Source organism: Xiphophorus hellerii, chromosome 5 (genome assembly GCF_003331165.1).
Source record: "Xiphophorus hellerii strain 12219 chromosome 5, Xiphophorus_hellerii-4.1, whole genome shotgun sequence".
Taxonomy (NCBI): domain Eukaryota; kingdom Metazoa; phylum Chordata; class Actinopteri; order Cyprinodontiformes; family Poeciliidae; genus Xiphophorus; species Xiphophorus hellerii.
This window is the reverse complement of record NC_045676.1, coordinates 25,343,545-25,370,940: the sequence shown is the minus strand read 5'-3', so window position 1 is coordinate 25,370,940 and position 27,396 is coordinate 25,343,545. Positions and strand designations below refer to the sequence as shown.

The 27,396-nt window shown below is 37.1% G+C and overlaps 1 protein-coding gene across 1 annotated transcript in view; it reads left to right on the top strand.

Annotated features, from left to right (window-relative positions):
- LOC116719629 (zeta-sarcoglycan) overlaps window positions 1-27,396 on the top strand; it is a 350,021-nt gene that overhangs the window by 213,661 nt on the left and 108,964 nt on the right. Inside the window, exon 3 of the mRNA XM_032562196.1 lies at window positions 19,817-19,918. Within this exon, the coding sequence (XP_032418087.1) occupies window positions 19,817-19,918 (102 nt within the window). The remainder of the gene's footprint in view (window positions 1-19,816; window positions 19,919-27,396) is intronic.

Here is a 27,396-nt window from a genome sequence, read left to right as displayed (position 1 = left end):
CCCCTGTCTGTTAGTACCAGTCCATACTGTGATATTTAACATTTTAACTAACCGCCTATAATATATGGGTTGAATTACTCTTGAATTTTCTCCCAAAATAGAAAATGACTTTTATTTTTCAGCAGAAAAACGGGGGTCGTGCTGAGACACCAGGGCTCACAGTGGAGACATTACAACTCTACCCATCTCACCGAGAACACTGACGTCACTGTGCGCTTCTGCTTCTGCTAGTAGTGTGCTGATAATAGGCGTCAGTCGAACAGAACAGTTTGCGTGTGCGTGAAAATGCAATGAGAGATAAATGCGATAGTGCTCCTCTATGAATACCCTTCTCATTATTGCTGCAAAGGTCCTCGTGTTGCACTCCTTCACTGTCACTTCAACTGACTCCAGGCTGGATTCTGCAAACCGCTGGCTCCAAAAGCAAAATTACATTCCCACCTTACCCTTTTTTTAAAAAACCATCACACTGAAGGGGAAGAAAACCACAAGATTTGTAATATCATCCATCAGTTGAGTTTTCTTGTCACGAAATCTCTGGTCCAGAAAGACTGTTGCAGTAGATTTACTTGTTTTACTGTATTTAGGATGTTGCTGTGTACAAGGAGGAGAGGCTGGCAATGTATCTTTTATATTAATGTCTAAGTTTGAGACAATTTTACTGTTTTAATTATTTTTCCTAGTTCCAGTTGAAAAGCCAGCTTTCATAAAAAGTTGACTGAGACGAGAGTTTCAATATGAATTTCATCTAAGGTGTTGACGATACACTCTTTACAAGGTTGGGGCTGAAATTAAAATGTTTTGTCAAGCTGTTCAGGTGAAATTGGCCAGAATGTTTCCCCCGGTGAAACTGCCTTTGACGCTGAGCTTAATGAAGCCATAACTTGTCTCAGGGCAGATGATTTATATAAAGTGTGGCTCTGATTAACTTAAGGCTGAATAGAGCTAACAAATACCAGCACACTGCCCTCATATGTTTTTATAGTAACCATGTTGGGCGCATCACTTCATCTGTCGTTCCTCATTTTCTGATGCGTCAATCACTCTGGAACAGTGGAAGTTCGTACACGTCAACAAACTGTGTATTTTTTCTTTTTTTCCCCTCCAGATTCAAAGGTTTATGCAAGTGTTTTTCATGTTTCCATTTCAGACAACCTTTTAAACCCCTCTGAATTTTCTATGGCTTTTAAATTTAATTATTTTGTAACCAAACATCTTTTCATCAACTGACTAGAATTAAAATGTCTTTCCACAGTAGAACTAGTTTTATTGTCCCAGTGACTTGAAATTATAATGACCCACTGGATTCATAATGTTTTCCTGAGTTTCTTATGTAGCCGTTTGACTTATTTTAATTTTCCTCTCCTTTCTAAGTAGATTTCTCCTTTGCCTTTTTTTTTTTTTTTTCAGTCTGAGTTTGGTGTGCTACTTTCATTGTCGATTTAAAGATAGTTTGAGACTAAAACTTAATGGCTTTTAAAGTGACATGGTCACCGGGGAAAGAATCTTGTAGTACACCAAATGATCCTCCATGTTTATATCTGAGTTTTACATCTCGATGCTTATGACCAGTTATTTACATGTAGAGTCTGTAGCCCTGGGAAACATCTTTTCTTTCTGTGTCACTTTTTAAATCTCTGCCATTGGATGCCTTCTCGGTCTCCAGCAGCTCTCCGTCTCCCACTTCCGTTGTCTCCATTTTTCTTCCTCTGTTTTCCCATGTGTATATTTCCCTGTTACCTTTCATCCTGTCTTCCTGTTCGGATCGTTCTGCATTCCTCTCAACATCTATGCCTTACGTCTATTGTGACTGACGTCATGCAAACAAGAAGAGTTCTGCACAGAGGCAAGAGATGTGTGTGTGCACACATGGGTATAATTGGCCTATCACAAAAAGTTGGTTAATTGCATGATAAATTAAAATGAGCTCAAAAAATGTTTGTTTGCTTGATTCATCATTTTTCTCTTTTTTCTCTATCAAATACTGGAAGACTAAAGTCTTCAGTTGCTTACCAGATTTTCATAATTCATTTTATTTGTTCTTTCTGTTTTTGTTGTTGTTTGACTCATTTTGGATTTTTCTAATGTCTTCCAGTTACGCAGTTAAATATTTAAAGTCTGTGGATCTTTGAGAGGAGATATTATTTATCACAATATCTTCTTGGGAAATTTATTGTCCAGCAAATTTGTTATGACAGGCCTAAATATTCCCACATCATATCACTTGGCAAGATAATTACACTGCTTATACTAAAAGTACACACATACACACACGCTAAGGAAACGCATTTAACTTTGCATGGAAAGTTGAATATACAAAGCGTCCGACAGCTGATGCTTCGTTTGTGCCAGAAGCTACTCATGAAGAAAACCAACTTGTGAGATTTTTGAGCTTTGTGTGTATTTATGCATGTTGTATACAAGAAATGTCCGAAGTTGATACTTTAAATATTCATTTAAAATTAGGAAGAAGTCGTCAGATGACAGCATTGCCTAATTTAATTAGCATATTTGGTCATGTGTGATCTAGGCAGCATAGATATGAATGTCAAAACACTGACGAGGCAAAAGTGATTAAAAATACTTGAGACATTTAGAACTACGAATAACATTTATGGAATAATTAAATTATTTCAATGTACCAATGTACATATTTTACCTGAAACTACACTAAATAGATCAATTTTGTATATCAAATTAAATTTTATCCAGGTAAATTAAAAGAAGCTAATTAATCTGCCAATTAATCTTGGATATTTTTAACAAAAAAACCCTGCCTCCTTCATTTAGTTAGCCCTTTATACGTATCAATACATTTCTTTCTCAAATCCAGAATTGGTTTTGTCCATCAAAACAAATTGTCCCTCTCTCATTCTACAGAGAACTGGTCAAAATGACAACGCTCCTCAATCTAGTTCATTAGGATATAATCTACAGGACTGTTCCCAAGAAATGTCATTCATCACACTGAAATCTATTTTGTCGTTGGTGTGCCTTTCAGTATCCATTCTTATAATCAGTATTCACTTGTCAGTTGGCTATCTCACCATTTTTTAATTTTAAAAAATAAAATTACTGGCAAAAAAAACCCAAATTTTTTTTGTATTTTTTTTTAAATTTCTGTTCATCAGTGGGTTCAGTCTTTTAGTTTTGATGGTAAGCTTTCAGTCTGTCGGGTTAAGTTTAGACCAGATAAAAAGGGAATGTTCAAAGTGATATGTTATCACAAAGACTGCATCAGCAAAAACAATTACACTGCTTGTTGGGATACATGCAAAACAGCCATCTGCTCTCAAATTAAAGGAAAATTGTTGCAGTTTCTTTGTGTATAAAGTATTGCTGCATTTCTTTTTTCAGCAATATATGCTGTAGAAAATGCAGCAAATATTTTTGGTCCATGCCAGAATAGAGCACGTTTATAAGGACAAGTTGTATTAATTTCTATTTTGACTTGTAAAATACCAAACTCAAGTTCAAAGTTCTCAAAAATGTATGCGCTGATCATTCTGAACACTGGCAAATGAACCGTAGAGTGTGCTGGACCTACAGACTCATTTTGTCGTGCTTCGTTGTCACCATGGAAACACTGCTTTAATTGTGTCATGCGGAAACAATTCTGAGTCACGGCAGCCGCAGAAAATACTTTTTTTGTTTGCAAAACATAAAACTGAACAAAAACTAGGTCTGTTATGACACTGAAACTCTTACTTAAAGAACCTTAACGGCTATCACCTGTGCTTATTCATAAAGAACTTGAATACTAATAATTTTCTGTTTAATATATAATGTCACATTTTAAAAATTTTGCCTCCAGCTTTGCCCTAATCCTGCATGTTCTGGATGTTTTCCTGCTTCAACTTAAACATTCCCTTAGTTCAAATGTCTCGCTCGCTTTTTTCTGATGTCCCCATCGTTTCCACTTGAGATGTGGGTGGAAGATGCAGCGAAGATGCAGTAGGTTTCTCATAAAACGAGGCATTCTTGTCTCTCAGCCAATTTCAAACTGACAGTCATATATGACGTGCGGCAGAGTTGCATCATCTGTTTCAATTCAGTTCAATTTAGTTTATTTATATAGCACTGTTTCACCACAAAAGTAATCTCATGGTGCTATAGAGAAACAGTAAACAGAGAAAGTTTAAATCCAATAACATACAGTTCGCTTCTATCTAATTTGTTCCAATTCAGCACAAGCTAATTTAATTACTTTTTACTCATTCATAAATATCTATCTATCTATCTATCTATCTATCTATCTATCTATCTATCTATCTATCTATCTATCTATCTATCTATCTATCTATCTATCTATCTATCTATCTATCTATCTATCTATCTATCTATCTATTATTAAAAAAGAGGATCAAACAATGCTAGCTTTGGACAAAACCTTTAGGTCCTTCCTCCTCTTTTAATTTTGCCCGGGATCGAGCGGCGTTCTCCATGAGCGACCCGCAACCGCGTGCTGCTAAAACGAAACAACAACAAAACGTGTTGACGTCACAGATCACGAAGTTTAATCTCATACAAAAACAATCGACAACAAAGCTGCAGAGATACAGAGATATACATTTTATACAGACAAGGGGAAAACAGACACACACGAAACACAAAAGACAGACAAAGGCGCCCAACGTGGAGAGAAAAAGATGGAAAAAAACTCTCTCTTGTTTTTTCTTAACACGGAATCTTAAAGTAAAAAGGTGTTTCCCTATTTAATATATGCAGCCAAGGCGTTCCGTTCTTTGACCAATCAGAAACTCCCTCAACACCCAGAGATCCTGGGACTCCCCCTATCTCAGCTCCGATGTCTGGCTTTTATCTAAGTGAAAGGGCGGACGACTTCGTCCTGGGCCGCGCCAGGTACGGGGAGAGGCGCCAAAGAGTCTGTAACTCCTATCAGAGTGTAAATTTTATAGCTTTGTGTCTGTCAGCGGGGGAGGAAAAAAGGCCCTGCTTTGGCCTGCTTCTTCAGCTGAATTCCCAAATGTTCAACAGAAAACTGTTCCAAATAAGAGTATTGTATATAACTGTTACACATGTCGTGGATTAGCTGTATTAAGCACCAAACAATAATTATTTTCTTAACACTATCTATCTATCTATCTATCTATCTATCTATCTATCTATCTATCTATCTATCTATCTATCTATCTATCTATCTATCTATCTATCTATCTCCTGAAAAAAAGTATTTCTTGCAGTTTCTGGGAGAAAAATGAAAAGCAAAAGGAGAGGAGAAAAAAATGGTATGGAAAGGAAGTTAATTTCAGAAATAGGCTATTAGTATACTATATATTGAGAAAATCATGAGATGTTCCACAGCAACCAATGCTTCATAGTCACTTGATCTAACCTGTGCTCTAGTCATAAACAGACTTCACTAACATCCAAATATTCTTTCATACAAGTCGACTTCCAAGCAATAGGATACAAATCTCCGCTTTTAGATCCTTCACAAAACATCTCCAGACACAAATTTAAATTTAGATAGATGCTTCTAGATGTCTTGGTAGGATTTATTTCTGGGCCACAGGCCTGAGGTCAATGGATAAAGCAAGAGGAGGCACGAAACAGGAAAATAATCACTCAATTGAAGGACATGTGAATAAGGTACTTTGTGGTCAACAAAACATATTAGACAAGGTTTGTTTCCCCACCTTCCTGGATACAGAAACACTTCTTATAGTAGAAGAAAATTCATCGAGAACAAATAAATCGTATTTTTACTACATGGGAAAATTGTCTAAAAGAAATCAAAAGTTTCAAGGGAAAGCAACCTACCCATAATGATCTGCCTTTACCTTGAGTCAGTTTCACCTATTGGATTACATTTTCTCATCATGGACATGCATAGGTCTAGTGACCCTAATAGACTTAGATGAACTTTTCTTTTTGTAGTTTGTAGGGATTATACAACACTAAAATTAAATTATCTTGATAAAGAAGTATTTGGTACATAAACCTAAATTTATTGTGAACATCTTACTCCTTCTAAAAGTTATAAATGTTGGGTAAACACTACACAAACATTGAAATATTTTTTTAAGAAGTGGTTTTAAACATCCTGTCATAACTGTATCAGTTTATCTTTGCCAACATAAGCGGTACAGTACATTGTCCACATCAGCAAGGGAATTGACTAAAACTCATAAGAATATGTTGACCAAAGCTGACCTTTAGCCACTTGTTCTATTTGATGTTTTTACATGCTTAAAGTGGACATGTTCTTCGCCTTTCTTCCGAATCACCTGTTTTACTCAATTAAAATGCTCACTCTTGTCTTCAAAAGAGGAACCTTCTCCTTGAGTTGTAATGAACCTCTGAGTCTTGATCTAACATGCTGGCTTTTCCACAAATGTATGAATCTGAATGTTTCTTCACGTGCTGGGCCATAGATGTCACTCTGCCAGCCTTTTAAATGTATATGTGCATATACGTATATATACGTATATAAGACACAGCATATATACAGTTTTTGTCATTTTGAAAGAGAGTGCAGATATTTGTAAATTAAATAAACTAACTAAGGTGAAAGGTGAAACCAGGCATGCTTTGTCCCATCCTACTCAGTTTGTCACATATTGTAAATATGTAGGGTATTGTTATGAAAAAGACATGTTTTTCATGTCATATTTCTTATTCTTTGCAGATTCAGTTGGTGTGTTTTTGTCATCTCTACAGTTTTAGAAAGAATGGAGTAGGATTTGTTTGATTTGTCTATCTAGAGGTAAGTGACAGACAGATGGGAGTTTGTGGCAACAGGATCCAGCAGTGATGATCTGTCAACCATGGCCCAATTAAGAAGTTGCATATCTGATGACAAGAAAAAGGCGGATGATGAATCACGTTTTTTTTCCCCCCCTACACTGAGCCAGGGAAATGTAGATGGAAATACTGACTGTGTCTGAGCTAACGCAGGAGTCTTCTAAAGATGTTCTACAGTGATAAGTTTTAGATTGATGGCCACTGCACTAGCTGGTGTAAATTAAGTATCTGTCTTTAAAGTTAGATATAATTGAGTGGGAAATCGAAAATATTTTTGTAATCCTTTTTTATCCGTCTCACACAAAACACAATTTCTGTAATTTCAGTAGTTTGTTCAGGATTTGGTTCTCTGCGTATTTGTAGCAGCTAGTTACCAGGTTTTATGGTGACTAAAAACTGAAGATTCTGACATGTAGCACTGAAGTGTCCAACTCTAAACCAGGTTAGCTTAAATAAAGCAATGTAGCCTTTAAGCTTCTGGCCTACTGATTCTTATTTTATTGTTCACATCTGCTGAGCTAATTTCTGCTCTAATGAAAGCACAAATGATTTATGTAAACATGGCATAAGACATCTTATGCTGTTGGATTTTTGGCTATGCCACAAAATCTGTGACAGCCTGGCTTAGCTGAAATGTTAAACTGAGAATGTATAGGAAGGTAATACTAAAGTGTTATTTTTGAAGAGAGTACATTCTAACAGGAAGTGTATGCAACAGTGTGATGGGGGCTATGTTTCAAGTAAAATGTTGCTGGATATTGTTTTTTTCATGGTCACAGATTGAAAAACTGAGTTGAAAAGTTTCTAAATTAAATTTGTTTATAGTTTACAAATGATGTCGTAGTTATTGGTAGATTATTTCACTACTGCACAAATGCAAAATCTTACCAAATATATTTTTGTCTAGTTTCTAGTGAAAATATCTTAGCAAACTTGAAATGAGACAAAAGTAACTTACAAACAACATTTTAGCAAGATACAAAAGCTTGTTTTAAGTAAATAATTCCTTAATATTGATGAAAAAGTACTAGTTGCAATGGCAGATTATTTAATTTATAGCAAGATATTTTTCCCAGATTAGAAGTTAATTTGTCTGCCAATAGAACAAATACTTTATACACTAGAAACTAGACAAAAATGCAGGTTAAATAAAGATTTTGGTTTTTTTGCAGTGTAAAGTTAAGATCTGGTTCAAAATAGGGGTACGGACTGGTGGACAACCAATTTTTTTTAGCTGTAAATTAAGTTAAAAATATATATTTGTGTCAAAGAAAAAAATCACCTTTGTTTTTTTTTGTGTGTTTTTTTTTTTTTTTTGGTGAAATCCAGGTATTTTGAGCTGAGCTCAGTTCTTAGTGGGTTTTTGTTGTATCTCTCCTCAGTCGCTGTTCTCCACTTCTGCAGAAACTCTGGCCTAAAATGGAATAGGATTCTTTGACAAACTTAAAGAAGAAAGATTTTAAATTATATACGCAAACAGGGAGGGAGAGTATCAGACCGTAGCAGAGGAAGAGAGAAACTATTGCCTGTGCCATGGTGAATAGCTGGCAGACTGCATTGGATTTGACACGAGGCTGGCTTTGAGATGTCCTCAGAGCCTTTGTCAATGAACAGATGAAGTTACAGTTTACCTCTTATAATACATGACATTGAAGATCATTTCAGAAATCTTTTTTTAAAGCTCCCAGTAAGTCGTAAAAATGTGTTGAAGGATTTTCACTAGCGCAGCTATTTAGGGAAGATTTTGAACTAAGCTTTTATTTTATGTTCTCCTCACATCAGTGCAAAGATGTTTATTACACTGTCTGACGAAAAAGTTAGGTGTTCATATGCAAGGAAGGATCTTTTTTCTGTCACATTTAAGCCAGCCACATCAAGCTAGGATGAAAATGTAAAGCTGTGTCAGTTTGTGTTCAGGATAATCTGGTCTGTGTGTTAGTTTAATGTGCTGTAGATCAGAGCTGGTTTTCCAGACATTTCCCAGGTTTGAAAAATGTGAGAAGCAGGTGTCTGTTTCTGGTGTTAGCTGTGAGAAGTAGCCGTCATGTCAGCGCCCTGTGCGGCTAGCTGGGGATTGGCCAAGTGATGCTCCATTTCTTCCAGCGGCGGTGGACAAGGCAGGACTTCCAGACCACATCCGTATGTCATGTAATGTTGTGGTGTAATTAGACGCAGACAATATAGTTGTAGTCTCATGTTGATGATGTTGGAATTGTTTGAAGTAAGAGTTATAGATCTGAGAAACTGACACAAAAGAAGAAAAAGACAAAAAAAACGGTAAGCACTTGGAGATCTGTAAAATTGTTATGGAGGATGGTGACAATGAAGAACCAAGGAGGAAACTGGGAGACTTAACAACTGGGAGAGTTTGCGTGGCATAAGGACTGCAGTTTGACTTATCAAGGCAATAGGGAGTAACAAGGGAAGAAGCAAATCTATAAAACTGAAGCAGGGTGACTGATGCACTCAGAATAAAAGCAGAGGGAACAAAGAAGGCTTTACTAAAAAGTTAGATCAAATGAAAAGAAGAATGAACAAGAAACCCAAAATAAAGGAATGAACTGATCTGTTAAAACCTAATGGGCAATAAAAAAACAGAACTCAAATACAAAAAGAAATGAAAATCAAAAGCACAAACCTTCATGTTCATACTGACTGGAATGATTTCTATTTAACCATTCCCTGGTGGACTATTGTTTCAAATTTGCCTCAAACCATTCTAAAATTCCTAAAAAGTGGTATGTTCAGTAAAGTAGTTGCAGACATGTTCTTTCTTCTGCTCAGGTGTGTATTGAAAGACTTAATGCAACAGTGTAAATATACTGTATGTCTGGCTTATAATGAACACATTTCAATGTTATTATAGTCAAAGTTCCAGTTTCTGCTTTGGTAAAACTGTGGTAACGTGATTGCACGTTACTTTTCCTCATATGAACAGTAACGTGCAATGACTCCTTCGTCCCTGCAACTAGTTTCGGTTTTACCCTTGGACAGGGTAGTTGTATCTAATTGGTTGATATTGGTGTTGGCAGGAATTGATTATGAATACATACTGTTAGCATTTTAGCTACTTCATATGCTACTGATGTTGTTTCAGCTCAATTTACCGAATTGTAAATTGGGCTGAAACAATTTAGACTTAAAGGTCTCACTTTTAGACCTTTAAGTGTATCCCTCTTATTTTTTGTAGATTTTTTTTCTTTTTACTTGCTGTAACATTAATTTCCCTTTAGGAACACAAAGAAAGCTGAATCTTGATATGAACTGATTCTGAAATTTTGGTTGAGTGGAAAGCAACGCTGTAAGCCCAGCTCAATGCAGCACATTTACCTACTCAAAGTCTACTGACCGTGTCAACTGAACAGTGAAAAGATAATGGAAAGTAAGCTCATCTTACTGAGCTGCTGATGCATTTTTTAAAACTGCAGCTTAAATCATCCATCCATCCATTTTCTTCCGCTTATCCGGGGTCGGGTCGCGGGGTATCAGCTTAAGAAGCTTAAATCAAAGATATTAAAATTTAACCAAGTCATGAGTTTAGATGAGACTCTCATAATGTTGATTACTTCCCTTAAATAAGCTTACCTACTTCTTTTTACAAAAGTTTTTTTTTTTCCTTCACCGGCCCAGGAAAGGATTCGGGTCAGAAAAAAAAAAAAAAAAAAAGCAACAGTCTATGGTTTCTAGAGTAAGTCCTTGTGATGATGGAAAACCAAAGAACGATTGGTGAGTGAACACAATCAGCATGGAACCAGGTCATCACTGGAATCCATTTGCTGGAGGGACCCCCTCCCAGGAACACTAGACCAGATAGAAAATGTGTCCATATATTTAGTTTTACAACGACTGAAGTTGACTGTGAAAGCAACACTGGGACTTAATCAGTTTTTAGATGTTTCTTATAGAGATAGGGGTTCAACCTGTTGGGCTGTGAGCTGGAAAGTGTAAAGTTTTGTTTTAAACTAAACTTAATAGAGGACTAATATTTTTTTTTTTTACAAATGAGTGGAATCCATTTCAAGGAGGGATCCCAATTAAACCTTTTATTCCTCTCATTTAACTTTGTCATCTCTGCAAAATAAATAATGTTACCAACCAAAGTGGAGAATAGCAACACTTCAAACTACAGAGTTTTAACCAGTACATGTTGAAGACATTTGAAAGGATTTTTCTCTGAAACACAAATCCATTATAGATTAAAATGTGTTTGGAAGAAAAATAAGTAACAGCAGGCATCCTGAATATCAGCAAATCAATATCAACAACCTTACTTTTTATACTTTTTATTTATCCTTCTTGAGGTTGCTTAATCAATACAACATATTAAAATTCAGGCTAAATTCCTTTTGGTGTTTTATTTGTTGTTGTTACGGTGGCTCCATTAAACTGTGCCCTTAAAATTTGAGCAAATACCAATCTGGCAATTATTCAAGCAAGTCCCAAGAAATAAAGGTAGAATTTTATATTTTCTGTCCAATTTAAGTGAGGAAAGGGAATATTTGTGTTTACATTGTGGACTCACCTAGCCCTTTGTGCTACACTCAACATTTAAAAGCAAGCCAACATTATTGCTGTCCTTCACATATTTTTTTCCAACATCATCTAAAGAGTTACATAAACCAAAATTCAAAAGGCACAACATTTTTATCCAACAGACTTGAACTGATTCTTTTTTCTTAGAAGTGTTTCAACCTTGTTCCAACTTTTTCATGTTTTGGTACAGGTGAAGTGAACTCAAAACTGAAAATGAAGAAAAACATTTTACCATTACCAAGTCTGTCATTTTTTGTACCTTTAATCTCATCTTAGAAAGGCAACGACACAGTGTTAAATAACCTCATAAGAACCTTTTAAAATATATACGCATTTAGGGTTGAATTGCTTTAGCCGACTTATTTCACAGCAACAAGTGTTCTGAAAGCAGTCCGTCTTACTGCAGGTTCTGTGGCAAAGTTGCTATTTTGGCACATTTGACAGAGTTTGCTTGAAGACCAGGTTTATCTTTTTCTCCTAGTTTCTCTGTGTCTCCTTTACATTTCCTCTCCATCTCGTTCAAACACTGCAATGCGCACTGATACTATTGGACCAGTAAAACATTCGCATGTTTCAACAGGCGGTGGTTGACTGTTGGACTGCAGCAGGACTTTTCTTTCTACAAAGATATGTCAGAAGGGAAAGGGGCTGTTGTCGAATGTGGCTGGACCAGCCCGGTGTTAGTAGTCTGATGATCTACTGGTTCAGTGGGCTGGTCTGACCCTGTAAATAAAAGACGTGTCGGGACTGTAGTCCCTCTGGGAAAAAGCCCGGTATGCCAGATGGCCAGACCGCCCATGATCGCAGGCACCTTTGGGAGTATAAAATCTTCTCCAGGTATTTTTCTATGTCAGACTCTCTTTCCTCCCTTTTCCCAGAATGCATTCTGTGCAATACTGTCTACATCGTGCGGCTCTGCAATGCTTTTTTAAAGAAGTCTTCTGACCCAACAGATTTTTGTTTCAAGGACGTTGAGAGTAACCAGACTTTACTTTGCATGCAGCGCATTCTCTGAAAATTAAGTCTCTAATCTCCTTTATTTCCAGACGTCTCTGCTGCTGAACTCTTAAAATAAAACTGCAGCACCAAATTCTCCTGGCTTGAACTGTTTCTAATTACTCAGTTAAAAAGTTTGTTTTCTCAAACTGTATTTTTCTGCAACACCTGTCGCCTTAAATTGCATTAAAACAACCTTCTTCTTTAGAACTAGTTTTCCTTTTCCTGCTTAGTCCTTACATTTTAGACTTATTTTCTTTTTCCAAGAACACGCACATTGACAGGAGCAAAGCAAGCAGACGCGCACAAGTGTGAAAAGGGTTTAGACCTTTGCTGTTATTTGTCACTCAGGCTGTCTCGCAGGGTACAAAAGTGAAGTGGGACACAGTTGTTGGTGGAAGCAAGGTGATGTTAACTGCACTTGTCAACATGCTCCTTTGTGATTTTGTGCCCAATTTGAGTGGGTCAGTGGCTTGTGTGGGGAGAGCAAAGCATCAGGAAAGTCTTTGCTGTCATTTGTCAGTCAGACGGGCTTTGGAGGAAGCTTGCAGGCTCACACAAAAGGGTGGCAAACTGCCTTAGAAGAGGTTAATATTTATCCCCCTGGGATAACTGACACATCAGGTATCGTTTTATTTAGCACCAGAAAAGAAAGCTCACCACAGAGACCTCAGGGGGACGGAAAATATTGCGCGCACACATTGAATTTAACATCTTTTGATTTGAAAGTTTGTTTAATTTAGAATATCAACGTGACATAAATAATTCACGTATTTCCAGAAAAGGCTTTTCTTTGTTTAACAGCAGACAGAATTTTAGTGTTGGACTAGAAATACTTGCATTTTATCTCATGCAGATGCAGGCAACTCCGTTGTTGGCAGCACACCAGCTGTACTCGCTTAGTTGTTTTTATAAAACCGTCCAATGCCTTGCAAAATTGCAAATTTTTAGATTATTTGTAAATAATTTTGATACTTGTGTCATTTCTCTTTCAATGCATAATTCATGTACTATATTGTAACACAAAAAAACTTGATAAAGCAATCCTCAACTTTGTAACATCACACAATATAAAAGAAAAAGTCCAAAGGAAAACTTCTACAAGGGACTGCATCCTCACTGGGGAAAATAAGCATTTGATCGCCTGCTGATTTAAGTTAAGTGTTCTCACTTACAAATAAAAGATATATGGTGGTTTTATTTCGGTGTGAAAAGTAAGAGAATGACTAATCCAGGCAAAAATGCGTTAAATGAAAGTGTTGGTAAAAATGGGAAGCACAACAGCTACACCACTTTCATTGGTCATCAGGTTTTAAAACCGGGAAATTGACCTACTTTCCTTTACAAAAACCTAAAATCTAGGGGTGCAGAGATTGCAGTTTTCTGGCAAATTACTGATCTTTAAAAAGACCGACCTGTCGATACCAGTGTTTTTCTGTTTTTGTCTGAAATGTCTCCAAACATATTAAGAAAGGCCCTGATTTGGCAATAGCGGAGTGACTATTGCTAACTGCGAATGTGCAGACGTCACCTGGTGGTCTGTCAGTTAAACCTCTCTCTCAGCAGAGCAAAAGAGGACAGTGGTTGATTTGTAGACTGTAGCCCAGGTAGATCAGGTTGGTGGATAAAATCGGCTTCAGATTTCAGTATCAGCTGACCACCAATCTCCCAAAGTTAAGTAAATCAGGGCCAGTTCGTCGACTGGCTGATTTATGGATGCATCCCTACTTAAATCTATTAGGGTTTTTGGCTGATGTTGCATGAAGCCCCAGCTCCCTCTGTATAGCCTAGTCCATGACCTTGATTTTTTTATTATTTTTATTACACTGTTATTATTGCAGTGTATTTTGAGTTATTTTCATGCTCAGACTCATCCATGACACATTTTTTTGTGTTCTTTCTCATCCTATATTTGACAGTGAAGGAACCTTTTAATGAGGTGAGGTCACCCTCTATACTAGAAGGAAAATAGCCTCAAATCATAATATTCCTCTGTGCTCGACAGTGGGAACTGCATTCTCACTGTCGAGAACCCCATTCTCACTCAGTCACTAATTTTCCTCCAAACACAGAGGGTTGGATTGATGTCAAAGCTTGAGTTTAGTCCTATGTGTCTACAGGCCTTCCTCCCAAGCCACCTCTGAATCGTTTCGATCGGTGACTGTCGTCCAACTGGCTTTGGCTCATTAACATGCTCCTCCTGTGTAACTCTTGGCTGATCTCTCGACTTTCTCGCGACCATTCTCACACGCAAAGACCTTGGGTGGAGCTCCAGAGGGCGGCAGACAGTACTTTCATATTTCTGCCATTTTCGATTAATCAGTACAACAGTTATCACCTTCTCACCAACCTTCTAATTTGATAATCTTGGAGAACACTCCAGCTTCGTGGAGATCCATCTCGTCTCTGACGTCCTTTGACAGCTCCTTGCTCTGCCATTATGGCGGCGAGGTTAATGATAAATTGATCGACTCGTATGCAACAAAACAAATTGGGTGGAGCCAGAATACTAGTTGTGTTCTAGGGGATGAAATACCAATTTTACTAAGTGGCATGCAATTTATTTGTTCCATGGATGGTGGTTGAATTTAAGAAAAATATATGGTTTTACATAAACCATATATCTAAACCTAAATATAAACCTAACATATTATAGCCTGTCATGGCTATAATACATTATTTAAAGATGCTGTGTCGGACACATTAGAGGACTGGCTGTTTTTTTTTTTATGTCAGTATTTTCCTAACTTATCTTCATAAACACAGTTCAAATTCAGAGAAACAAGTTTTGGCTGTGCCTCTTCGTGTGCTTTTCAAAAGCTGTTTAGATATCACACATCTAAACAGTTTTTTTTTCTCCTCTCAGATTCAAACCATGTCACCCCACTGAAAACTGCTGTGCTTTTGGCGAGAAAGAAACATCAGTGGTGGACATGCATTAATAGGTCTTACGTAAAAGTTGCAGCGGAGAGATGCAACTAGGACGTTTTATTTTTATTTTTTTGATGTTCCTAATCAGTGCGTCCTTTCTGCCATTTTCCCAGATGTTTTTTTTTATTCGTTTTCTGAGGAAGGTGACACCGTTCCTCATTTTCCCCGTAGTTTTCTGGTGTTGACATGAAGGATTTTATGAAAAATTACCACAGTCCCAAATTGTAGAGCGCCTAAAACACATTTTAGCTCTGATAGACATTGAGCCTAATGTGCATCTATGTACATCAGCGTGGATGTGTGGACATCTAAAAGTCATGGTGATAAGCACGTCTATGCCAGTTGTGTGTGCGTAACCTTGCAAACGGCATTCTTTCACCTAATAGGACAGTTTGCCAGTTAACCTCGCCATGATGGGGGAATCCATCATTATTTCAACAACACTGAAGAGGACGTCTGCAAACTCACCAACTCTGTTGACCTTGCACACACCAAAGTCACACACACACACACACACACACACACAGATCCATTTATAGAGATGATATCAAAACATGTCCTATTTGGGTATTGCCTTGAGCTGCCTTTGCTATGCTAAATTTATAGTGATGTGCTTTTTTTTTTTTAACAAGTCTCTTGCTACAGCAAATAATTGCTTTTAGATATGTTGATGACTTTCAGTCTTTATTTTCTAAACTCCAAGTCAAAGTAAATTAAGAAAATGTGTTTGTATTTTTCGTTTCCATATCAATTAGCATATTAATTAGTGCTGAAAATCTTTTCAAATTGAACCTTGATGTAACTGTAAATGTTTAGTTTGGTCTTTTTGGCAGTGTTCACACTAGAACTCTGTCTGGATGCTGACTATACCGTGCATGAATGTGTGTGTGCATTGCGGTTGTTTTGGATAATTGTGAGGCCAAAGTAAAGTTAGAGGGAGAACTCTGACTCCTGTTGGTCCATCTTTCCACAAACTGTTTGTAAAAGCAGTAAATAAGAGCCTTTACTGTCCCTTTCCAGGAAAGCTGTGTTTTACATCAGTTATCCTGAGAAATAAGTTGTTTTCTACTTTTACTCTACCTCTTACATAATCTCGGGAGATTTATCTGGAGAATTATTTAAGCTACTTAATAATTATGGCTTTCCAAACAGTCACACTATATATATACAGTACAGACCAAAGGTTTGGACACACTTTCTCATTGAATTCAATGAGAAAGTGTGTCCAAACTTTTGGTCTGTACTGTATATATACAGTATATATATATATATATATATATATACATATACTGTATATATACACTCAACAAAAATATAAACGCAACACTTTTTTCAGTATAAAAGATGATTTGGTTGCATTTCATTAGTTAGTGTTGGTATGGAAGCAGAATCCAAATAAAGAGGGATGCATTTATTATAATAAGTATTCAGAAGCGATGAATGTCGCCTGTAGATTTATCTGTTTAAAAGTGTTTTGTGTGATTATTACATGAAAATTTTAAAAAATTAAAAATCCCCCTGTTTTTTCTTCAAAACCTACATAACAATGACTAAGAAATAAAGCACCAGAAATACAGTACACATTAGTCACAGAAATTCAGGGACCAAGTGAACTAAATACTGACCAAAACAAATACATGCCAACACTTCCTTATTTGTTTGGCCTTGTTGACATTCTCATTGTTCTTTGTGCTTTTCACATTATACGTGACAACAACGTGAAACAGATGGAAAAAAAATTAAACAAAGCGATGCTCAGTGTGCGAGATAGAATGTTGAAAGGAAGGCCGTCGTGTTCAGCTGGATTGAAGTTTGGACGACGAAGCAGTGAGGTGGAATAAAACCACCCGATTCATTTTGTTTCTACACTTCAGTGGGTTCTGGAGTGAGCCAGTCTGAGCCGGAGTCTGTCCTTACGTCCAGCTGTAGGGTTTCATCTTATGAGTGTATTTTCATTTTACAGTGAGTGGATTCATTTGAGAATCCCCAGGCCTGATGTGTAATTGCTTATTGAATAAGCTCCATGCTCCACTATATATTGTCAGAGTAATGGCTGTAGATGTAACAACACCAGAAAAGCTTCGTATTGATCAGACGCTGTCAGTTTGGTTTCCTCTATAAATGTGAATCTGTGTGTGGATAGCTGCACATTGTCTGGAATTTAGTTTGCCTAAATTGCTAAGAGAGTTTATTAGACGCACAGGTTTTCTTTACCCTGATAGGTTCCCAAAAGTTTAAATCAAATAAATCCAATATCAATTACTTGTGTATTGCCACCTTTGCTTGAATTTGGCAGGCACTGATTGCGAATTTCTACATCACCTAAAGTAAAGAAGAGCATAACTGAAAACCCAACATGGCACAAACTGTAAGAAGTGATGTCTTGTGCCACTGCAGGCCGTCTGTTTATTGATTTGCCAAGACCTGACACTAAAAAAAAAACAAACTCATATTTTCTCTTGGCTGAGTGAAAATAGCTTGATGAAATGTTATTGTTGAACCAACTGCCTGATTTAATTTGAGAATCCGAAACACACTTTGCTGTAAAGTTATTCAAACTTTTCCTGTCTAGGTTAATAGGTACAGTTGACATTAAATACACTGAGCCTGTTTTTTTTTTTGCTGTACAGTTAATTAATTCACTGCATATTTTTAATCCATTTCTGGTGGGGTTTTTTGAATCTTTTTTTGCCTTTTGGGTTTTATACATGGTCTATAAATTGTAGTAGAATTTCTTTACTTTTAACTTTTCAATTCTCATTTTAAATTCATTTAATTTCTAATTGCTGTTTTAATTCACAAGGGGCATTTATAATGATTTTCATATGTACAGTTGCATATATTTATGGTTTATTTATTTTGTTTGCTGTTGTAGAGCTTCAACTAAGGACTTACAGTATATCTACATTAATATTGGGTTAAAACTAAATACAGGAGGACCTGATTTACCTGGGTTTAATGTTTCCTTCTCTTTAGCTTAGCCTCGTCATGAAGGTTTAAACTGGAAGCTCAAATGTAACAGTTTATGGATTACTGCCATTCTGGCGGACCCCCAGAATGAACGTTTGGTCAAAATTAAAAAATAATTACTTTCCTATTTAACGTGACACCAATCATGATCCCTCCAAAAAGAATGTTATGCCAAATTCTTTCAATTTTCAGGTGATTGATTGAACAGTGCTCTGTGTAAGGCTTATTATTTGGAATAGTTTTGTAACCTAGCCTTGCTTTAAAGTACGCTATTTAATCTGTGACATGTTTAGTGTGCTGCTTGGTATTCATAATATATATGTAATGTTTTGGCAAACCTTTGAACCAATCGCACAACAGCTGGATTTCTACTGGAGTTAATTAGTGGTATTAGATTACAGGCCGGAAATTAGAAAACTGTGCTACATCTTGTAGATTTTTTTTTTTTGAGAAAAAAACATTAAACGTATTAAACCTCTGTATTCTTCCCCTGTACTATTTAAGGTGAAAGCTTGTCTTTGTAAAATGCAACTGTTATAATATGAAGAAATTGTATAATTGTAATATATATATATATATATATAGGTATTTGTTGTTTTTCACTGAATCTAATAAAACCCTGATAATTTCCTGGCACGTTGCACAACTGAAGGTCTCATCAATATTTGTGATTATAGAAAAAAGACGGGAACAAAGAAAGAATCACTAATTTAAATGCAAACTCCATTTGGAGGCAAATGCATTCATTAGCAACTACCTTCACTTTCATTATATATTAATACAAAAAAAATGGCAGAGGCATCTCGCATCAGAAATGTTCATAATCACATTTTTATTTTAAAATGCTTTTTTCCCCCTCGGCCTTTAGGCTAACTTGGCATTAGAGCAGCCATTCCACATCCACTCTCACTATGCCTCCTCCTCTGTGACTTTGAGAAGCGCAGACCGGATATGGTACAGTAGCTGCCACCGTGTAAACGCCCCGACATTCATAATGCCCTACATGACTGTTTTAAAGGAATTTCATCTTACCGTGTAAGCCTGATCCCAACAATCTCTTGAGCATTCACTCGTGTGGAATCTGTAAAACGCCGCAGAACTGGTCACGAAGCGGCACAAAGCCGCTTTTATCCCACTGAGCAAACCAATATATTACAAATGCTGCTGTAAAGCATCTAACCTACATCTGTGCTTCAATAACTTTAGAGTTCAGTGACTGAAAGCAAGTTGTGTAGTCTGCTTCCTTTACTAGTTTAATGGGTTTTTTTCCATCAGTGTGGTGATGCCTTTACCTGATAATATGAAACTTTATTATATTTAAACTACAACACGACAAACTCCAAATGGATGAGACGAAATAAGCTTATTAGGGTTGTCAATGCACTTTCAAACTAAGGTGCATTGACACTTTAGTTTTTTTTAGGAGCATTTTTATTTAAATGCTCCTCTGCTACTATTTCTGCACATAACTTTGAAGTCTAAACTTTTGAGTCTAAACATAGACTGGTAAAGAAAACCAAGATTAATCTTTTTTATTACCATGTAGAAATGCAAAAAGTGTACATATGTAACAATTGTCTTTATCTTAACCATGCCAATCTCTTTCTGTCTTTTTCAGGATGGCATGGGGAACCTGCGAGTTACCAAAGAAGGGATCCAACTGGAAGGGGTGTCCGAATTTTTGTTGCCCTTATACGTCAAAGAGATCCAGTCTCGAAGGGTGAGAGTTCATGTCGGTGTGCCTCTGCTTTGCCGTCTGAATCACTGCCTGTCTAATATGTTTCTCTGTGTGACTGCATGTTTTCCAGTCAGATGCATCAGTTATTGTCTGAACGTGTGTCCTTTGTCTGATCATTGAAGGAGTGTGTTCTCATGTTCATACTCTCTTTTGTTAAAACTGCTTTAATAATCATAAAGCTGATGTTTGTCACAATAACTTTCATTACTATGCATTGTTATAACACCTCCTTGGATCTATTCTGCATCCCCAATTATCATAACACTGAGAATTGTTGTTGGTCTAGGAAGCAAAGACGACATCCATAGCAAATGACTCTTTATTTCAGATAACTTCTGCAACAGTGTGTACATGTTCACAAGTGGTTTGCTGTATGTTTGTATTTCTGTGTTTTTATGCCATGTTTATGAGCTGGGAAATAACTTCACTGGTCCAATTAATCTATCCAATCATTCACTGCGTTTGCCAAATATTAGTTTTGAATGAATCACTTTTGTTGACTGTAAATTGGAGCAGGAAATTAGTGGCAAGATGAAGAATGAACGATATCATTCAACTCACAGACTAGATTTAACTTTGAAATTTATTTTTTACAATTTAAAGAACCCTGTAATAGAAACAAAAAAAATGTCAGATCAGAAATTGCTTTCATGAACCAATCAGGCATAACATTATGATCTCTTAACAGTGTGTCTGCCCCCTCCGTTGCTGTCAAAGCAGCCTTAACCCACCCAAAGATAAGACTCCACTACACCCGTAAATGTGTGCTGTAGCACCAAGTAGCAGAAAATCTCTGAAGTCCTGTAAGTTGGGAGATGGGACCTTCATTAATCAGACTTGTTTGTCGGCTCATACTAAAGATGTAGAACTGGATTGAGAACCTGGAGGGAAACTCAACATCTTGAATGTGTTATGCTTCTTAAACCACTTTTGGACCATTTTTTGCTTGGTGGTGCATTTATCCTGCTGTAAGAGGCCAAAGCCATGAAAGGTGTACAAAGGTTGCAACAATGGTTAGGTAGGCGGTGCTTGTCAAAGTAACGTGAACCAATCGTTGGCCAATCGTTTTCCACCGGACGATTAGCTAAAACATCACACTGCCTCTGATGTCTTGCTGTTTTTTTATACGGCGCCTTCTTCCATTGCTCAGTGCTCTGGTTCAGTTGGTCACGTCCTCATTATTGGCTCTGTTGTTGATGTCTGGTCTGCAATTATCCGACCCCTAAGGCAACAGACTGCCATGCCCCGGGGTAATCTGATACCCGTTGCATCAAGAACAGCAATAATCAGTTTGAGCTAAAGCAGCTCCTCTGTTGAATCAGACCAAATGGGTCAGCCTTTGCTCCCCACATGCATCAATGAGCCTTTCCTTAGCCCATTTGTTATGGATACTGACCGCCAAAGGCTCAAACATCCCACAAGAACTTCAGTTACGGAGATGTTCTGACCCAGTTGTGTAGCAAACCCAGTCTCTTCCTGGTCAGACTTTCCTCCTTACTCTTCCTCATTTTATCTGCTTGTCACACGTCAACATTGAAGAGAAAACGTTCACTTGCAGCTAGGCCTGTCACGATAACAAATTTTGCTGAGCGATTAATTGTCTCAAAAATTATTGCGATAAACGATAATATTGTTTGAAGATCTTTTTACACTGATTTAATGGAAATGACGTAATAATGCATGTGATTTCCTGCCAAAGATATATACACTTTATTTTCAAACGAACACTAAACACTTGAGCTGATAAACAAAATAAACAAAACAACCAAAACCAAAAATAAAATGGATTCTCAGTCTCCATTAATAAAAAATTTACTTGAATAAAAGCTAAACAACATAAAGCTAAGTGGAAATAAATACTGCATTCAACCAAAAGACTGCAGATTATGAAGTCTGTATACTGTGTTGCCCTTCAGTAATAATTAGATTTAAATTGAGGAGATGGGCACATCCACTACCTGATGCAATAGTTCACACTACACAATTTTTCCCCCAGATTTTCCCCTTACGACAATCTTAGAACGTTGGTCATTCTAAGATTGTCGCTTACGATTTCATAACCGATCATCCTGTAGCATGTGGTGTGTTACGGTAGATCGTCGTTGCCACTCCGATCCAAATCAGGGGTTTTCCCTGACTGGGAGCTTTAACGCAGCCTGTTGAATGTGTCAGAAAGCGCGGATTCCCTCCGTGCTTTTTGAGGGGAAATTACAGAGGGGAATCCCAAACAGCTGACACCGCGCAACCCGAAGTCCAGCGGACATTGGAGATGATATGTGGAAACAACATTAATGTTTATTCAACATTTCGTTCAAAGAATATAGAAATGACAAGGGGATTTGTAATTTCTATCTCAATTTTGCAACTAAACCCGGTAACTTTTCAGCTGTTCTTCGTTAAAGTGACATAAATAGGTTATAATAATTTTCATTCAGTCGGGACTGACACTAGCCACATGCATTGCAAGTAGATTGTAGTAAAGCATTAATTAATGCCTGGTTTTGAAATTAGTTCACTGAACTTGTAGCCATTATTTTGTGCCCATTGTTGGACACCACACGGCAGGAACGAACCCGATCGAACCGTTATACCTAGGATTTCTGTCGGCTAATGTGTGATCTGTCAGGTTTTGAAAATGGGCCGACAATTGGACGACAGCTCTAAGATCGTGCAGGATAAGATAGTGTGCGCTGGGCTTTACACTAAGGAAATGAGGAAGGGAGGAGTCAGTGGAGAGCACCGGAGTTGAGCCTTTTTTTCATTCAGTGTCATTAACAGAAAGAGAAAAAGGCTGGAAGAGACAATAATGCCGATAATTAAAATGACATTGATAGTTTTAATTTATCGTACGATTAATTGATTTATCGTTTATCGCGACAGGCCTACTTGCAGCTCAACTCTGCTCACTTTCTAACAGGTGCCATGACAGAGATAATCAGTGTTAGTCATTTTACCAGTCATAATTGCATTCCTGCATTTTTCTGCGTTTCCCAATTTACAGTAAAGATTCTCTGGTGTCATCTGCTCTGTCTGTGAGCAGACAGTAGCTGATAAACCAATTTACAACACAGCCCTCCTGCCCTATTTTGATTTAAACATAATACTATAACACACTTTAGAGAAGTCTTGCAGAAAAGATCAGTTTTCTGCCACAAAGTGCCACAAACTATAGCTACCTGGTCTGCTATTTAAAGATTTGAGAATAACATGCACACAGTTAATTAATCTCGGACAGAAAGGGTGTAAAGAGAAATGTGCTATGAGTCTTAGTGGAGTTTTCAGATGAGGATGAAATGAAGAGTAAAGAGGCAGAAGTAGGCAGGGAACGCCTCAAGTCTGTGGTTGTTTCAGAGAAAGATATCTTGTTAAAACACTATGTATTAGTCTGTGTTTTGGCAAAACACAGTTGTAAGTAAGGTAGCAATTAACAACTGAAGAGTCTTTAGTTATCTGAAAAGAACACACCATGGAGAAAAGTTAAAATGATTTGCAACTGGATTCACAACCTTGCTGTTGCGGGTAAATTGCATGGAGAGCTTAAAAAACACGTGAACAAAAGAGAAATGTCATAAAAGCAGAGACTGGTGACCTGTCTAAGGTGCACCCCACACTGCTTTTCCTTTTTTTGGTTCTGGATCCTGTGATTCTAACCAAGATTAAGGTTTTAAAACCATGGCATTCTGCTTATAAAGCATAGCATAAATCTGATCTTTATTGCCTTACGAGGCAACAACAAAAAAAGCAATTTACTTGTGGATGTGCCCACTGAACACCTTCAGCTCTAACAGTAATTGCTAGATTTTTGTAAAGATTTCAAAGACTTTTTAAACCAAATTCTTCCAAATCCCACTAGCCTTGCCACCCCTTTGAAAACTTTAGGCAGCTCACAGAATTCAAACGTTACCCTTAGTACCTAGTGTGACATTTTTATTTCCATCTATAAGATGATGAAGCATATGCCAATGTTAGCCTGATTTATTATTAAAAAGAAAACAATAGAAACCACTTTTTGTGAAAAAGGTTTTTAGTATGTGACCAAAACGAAAAGGTTTCTAATTTTTGAGAAAATAAGTTGGTGTAGAAGGCGGGTGAGAATGCGATGAGACATCTTAGGTATGTCTCACTCACACATATTAGATGCAGATGTAGATTTTATGTAATCGAGGCCATCCTGAAGGAAAGCGTTGTGGAAGGAAATGGAACATTGTGACTCCCAGTGAGAGATAAATTCAGAACACCGAGTGAAAAAACACACACACACACGCACACACACGCCCTAACAACAACAGCGACCCAGTAAGAAATTAGATTGGCTAGGTGGGTTGAAAGAGATGAGGTGTAAGGAAGAGAGAGATAATTGTGGGGAAGAGAGGAGTGGGTAAAATAGAGAGAAAGGGGTCAAAAGAAAGTAAAAGTGTTAGGAAAACATGAAAGTGGAAGGGGGGAAAAAAGGTTTTCTGTTTCAGAATATTTTTTAAAATGAGGGTAGTGATTTAAAAATTTTCTTCAACTCTGAAAAGTTGTTTATTTCACACTGTGTTGTATTTTACCGGATGTTACCTACATGCACCATAAAATTCTAGAACAATGTCATTTGGAATGATGGGGTCAAAGGTAAAATGTTTGACCGTAGTGCACAGTTTCATGTTTGGTGAAAACCAAACACAGTATGTTACCACAAACGCCTCATTTAGAGCCTGTGGCCTTGAATATCTCTGTCACATTGTTTAAGAAAAAAAACTAATTATACACACGGGATCAATATGTGAAGTTTCCATCCATATGAATTCACACAAATCCACCCATGAGCGTTAGTTTTAAACATGCCAGACCCATAAGGGGCTGAAACCTGTCAGCCAGTCAGATTACTTCAAAAACAGCCATAACTTCCTGTTTGGAGTTTAAAATGTGGCTACATTTGGACAAAATTATGTCACAGACTGTAAAACTTCCAACCCTAAACTTCCATTTTCTCACATGTGCATATAAACAGAGGTTTTTTTTTTTTAAATCTCAACTTTGGTTGATACTCTGTAAAAGAAGGACAGCAAGAACATGAGGCAGAATCCTCAGAGATTTTTTTTTATTGTTTGCATATAGCTTACTGTATATAATCTACCTGCTTACGTGTGAAGTGTATCTGGAATATTGCCACTGTTAGTTTTTAGAAATCCAGGTGAAAAATAAAAAATATGTCAACCTAAACTTTCCACAGAATGTGTTTCCTGAAAAGATAACTGTGGAGTGAAGGACACATCAACCTGATTTCTTTCATTTGATGCCATAGAAAAATAACTTCACTTTGACACGAACAGATTATGTTTTGTTTTCAAATATCCTTTTAATGAATTTTTTGTTTTTTTTTTAGAAATGTATTGATAGATATGTACAGTCATCAAATTTGGACACATGCACACATAAAACTGAACAGAGGTACAACAGATAACATTTGCACAAAGCAGAAATAAGATACAACAAACGAATAATGCCATTTAAGATAAGTCTGACGACAAAATATATTATCCACAAATACATATGAAAAGGAAAGGAAATTAGTCTGTTTGGGAATATTTATGGTAGTCACATTATCGTGTTTTACTTTGAAGAAAGAAAATTCTCTTAAAAGCAAGCCAACATCAACTATCAGGAAAACACCAACTTCAAATGAGCAAGATAACAGTCCAGACAAATGGTTCCTAATCATGTTGGGTAATTTTAGGAGGAGGATAATTCCCTTCGTCCCCCAGTGGGCATTCATTTAGATCTTAAATAAGTGTTTCATTCAGCATTTTTATCATTATGCCTTCTTCCTTCTGAAAGCACAAGCTAAGATCTGTGTGGAATAGTGTTTGAAGGTTGGCTGAGATGCAAGTCAGACTATTTCATTTTATTTATTTTTTCTTAGCTCCTCTGTATCTTATCCTCTGGTTTCACGCCCACCAAGGTCTTTCTTCAGTGATACGCATAATTGCACACATACACACGCAAACACTGGCTCTTGCCACTGAGCCTCATAATTGTCCCCACAGGGACCCTATGACAACCTGTTGCCACCACAGGAGGCACAAAGACAACTTCAATTATTCTGGTCTCTTGCTGTCTCTCCGTCGTTTTGATTTGACTTTTTTTCTTTATGTCCCTTTTTTTCCCCCTCCGTCATTAGACCTTTTCTACCTCCATCCCCTGCATTTCTCTATTTCTCTGTCTGGTGGCGATACCGGTTCCCTGAAGTTGGGCTGACTTTGTGTTGCACACGACTCTAGTAAAGAATCCCAGTAAAGAACACCGTATGCATAGACACAAAAGCAGAAGTGGTACAAGACATGGAAAATTTACAAGGATGTTTTGGTGAGGAAAAGTGCCTGATAAAATAAGTGAATTATTTTTTTTCTCTACTCTGCCAAAGAGTTTTCTTGTTATGAGGGTGGATGAAGAAGAGAGCTGCATGGACATTATCTTTGCTGTTTGTCAGTTTCAGATTGATAGGCCCCTCACTCTCCCTCATTCGTTCTCATCGCGTCTCCTCTGGGGATCTGAGCTAGCTGAAACTTCTCCGACTCTGTTGCTGTAATTGAATAGCAGACAGTTCTAAAGGAACATTAGGCCGTCGCCGCCTTGGCAAACCGTATTGATTTTGACTTTGCAGGAGCGTAAACAATCTAGATGGAACAGATGCACACTCTTTTTTTTTTTTTACAGGTTATCATTCCACTGCTACTGCTCAAGAACGCCCTTGTAAATGTTCAGTCGTAACATAAGTTACAGTACCTACCACGTTTGTATAAAATTACTTGAAGGTTTCCGAGACTTTGAAACGAACAATGTTATGTTTCAAGCAGAAGTCGGTCAACAAAGCAGCTAAAGGCCATATTGGCTATTGATTAGGCACAAGCTTATCGTCAGATAAACGCCAAACAGCAGTATGCAAAACAACACCGATGAGGCTTGAACACAACTTTTCGTTGAAATGAGTGACTCCGTTTAATCCTGAAATGCAGATCAATCGCCTCTCCTCATCAATGCTGAATTGCGCCTCTATGTGACTTCAGTTTGAAATTTTCAACACAGAGAAAAAGACATAAAGTCACTTCAAAACAACATGCAGAACCAGTCAATATTTACCTCTGGGTAAAATCTGTTCAATTAAAGATCACGAGTCATTTTTCAAAGTCAAAGTCAAGTTTCACGTCTGTGATGAAATTAACATTCATACAACAAACAAGCGCCATCTCCTCTGCCTGTATCACTGAACCTCTGTAGGGTATGAACTCAGATTTTTATTCTTAAGCCTAATTTAACACAATATATTTAACATATTGGTGGTTCATTTGTGAAATTTAGTATGTAATAAGCAGTTATTACTTTTTGTGAGTTATTTTAGTCTGTTTATCCCACAAGACATAATATTGAATGTCTGAAATATCAGGCTTTTAATTAAGAAGTTTTTTGTTGTTGTTGTT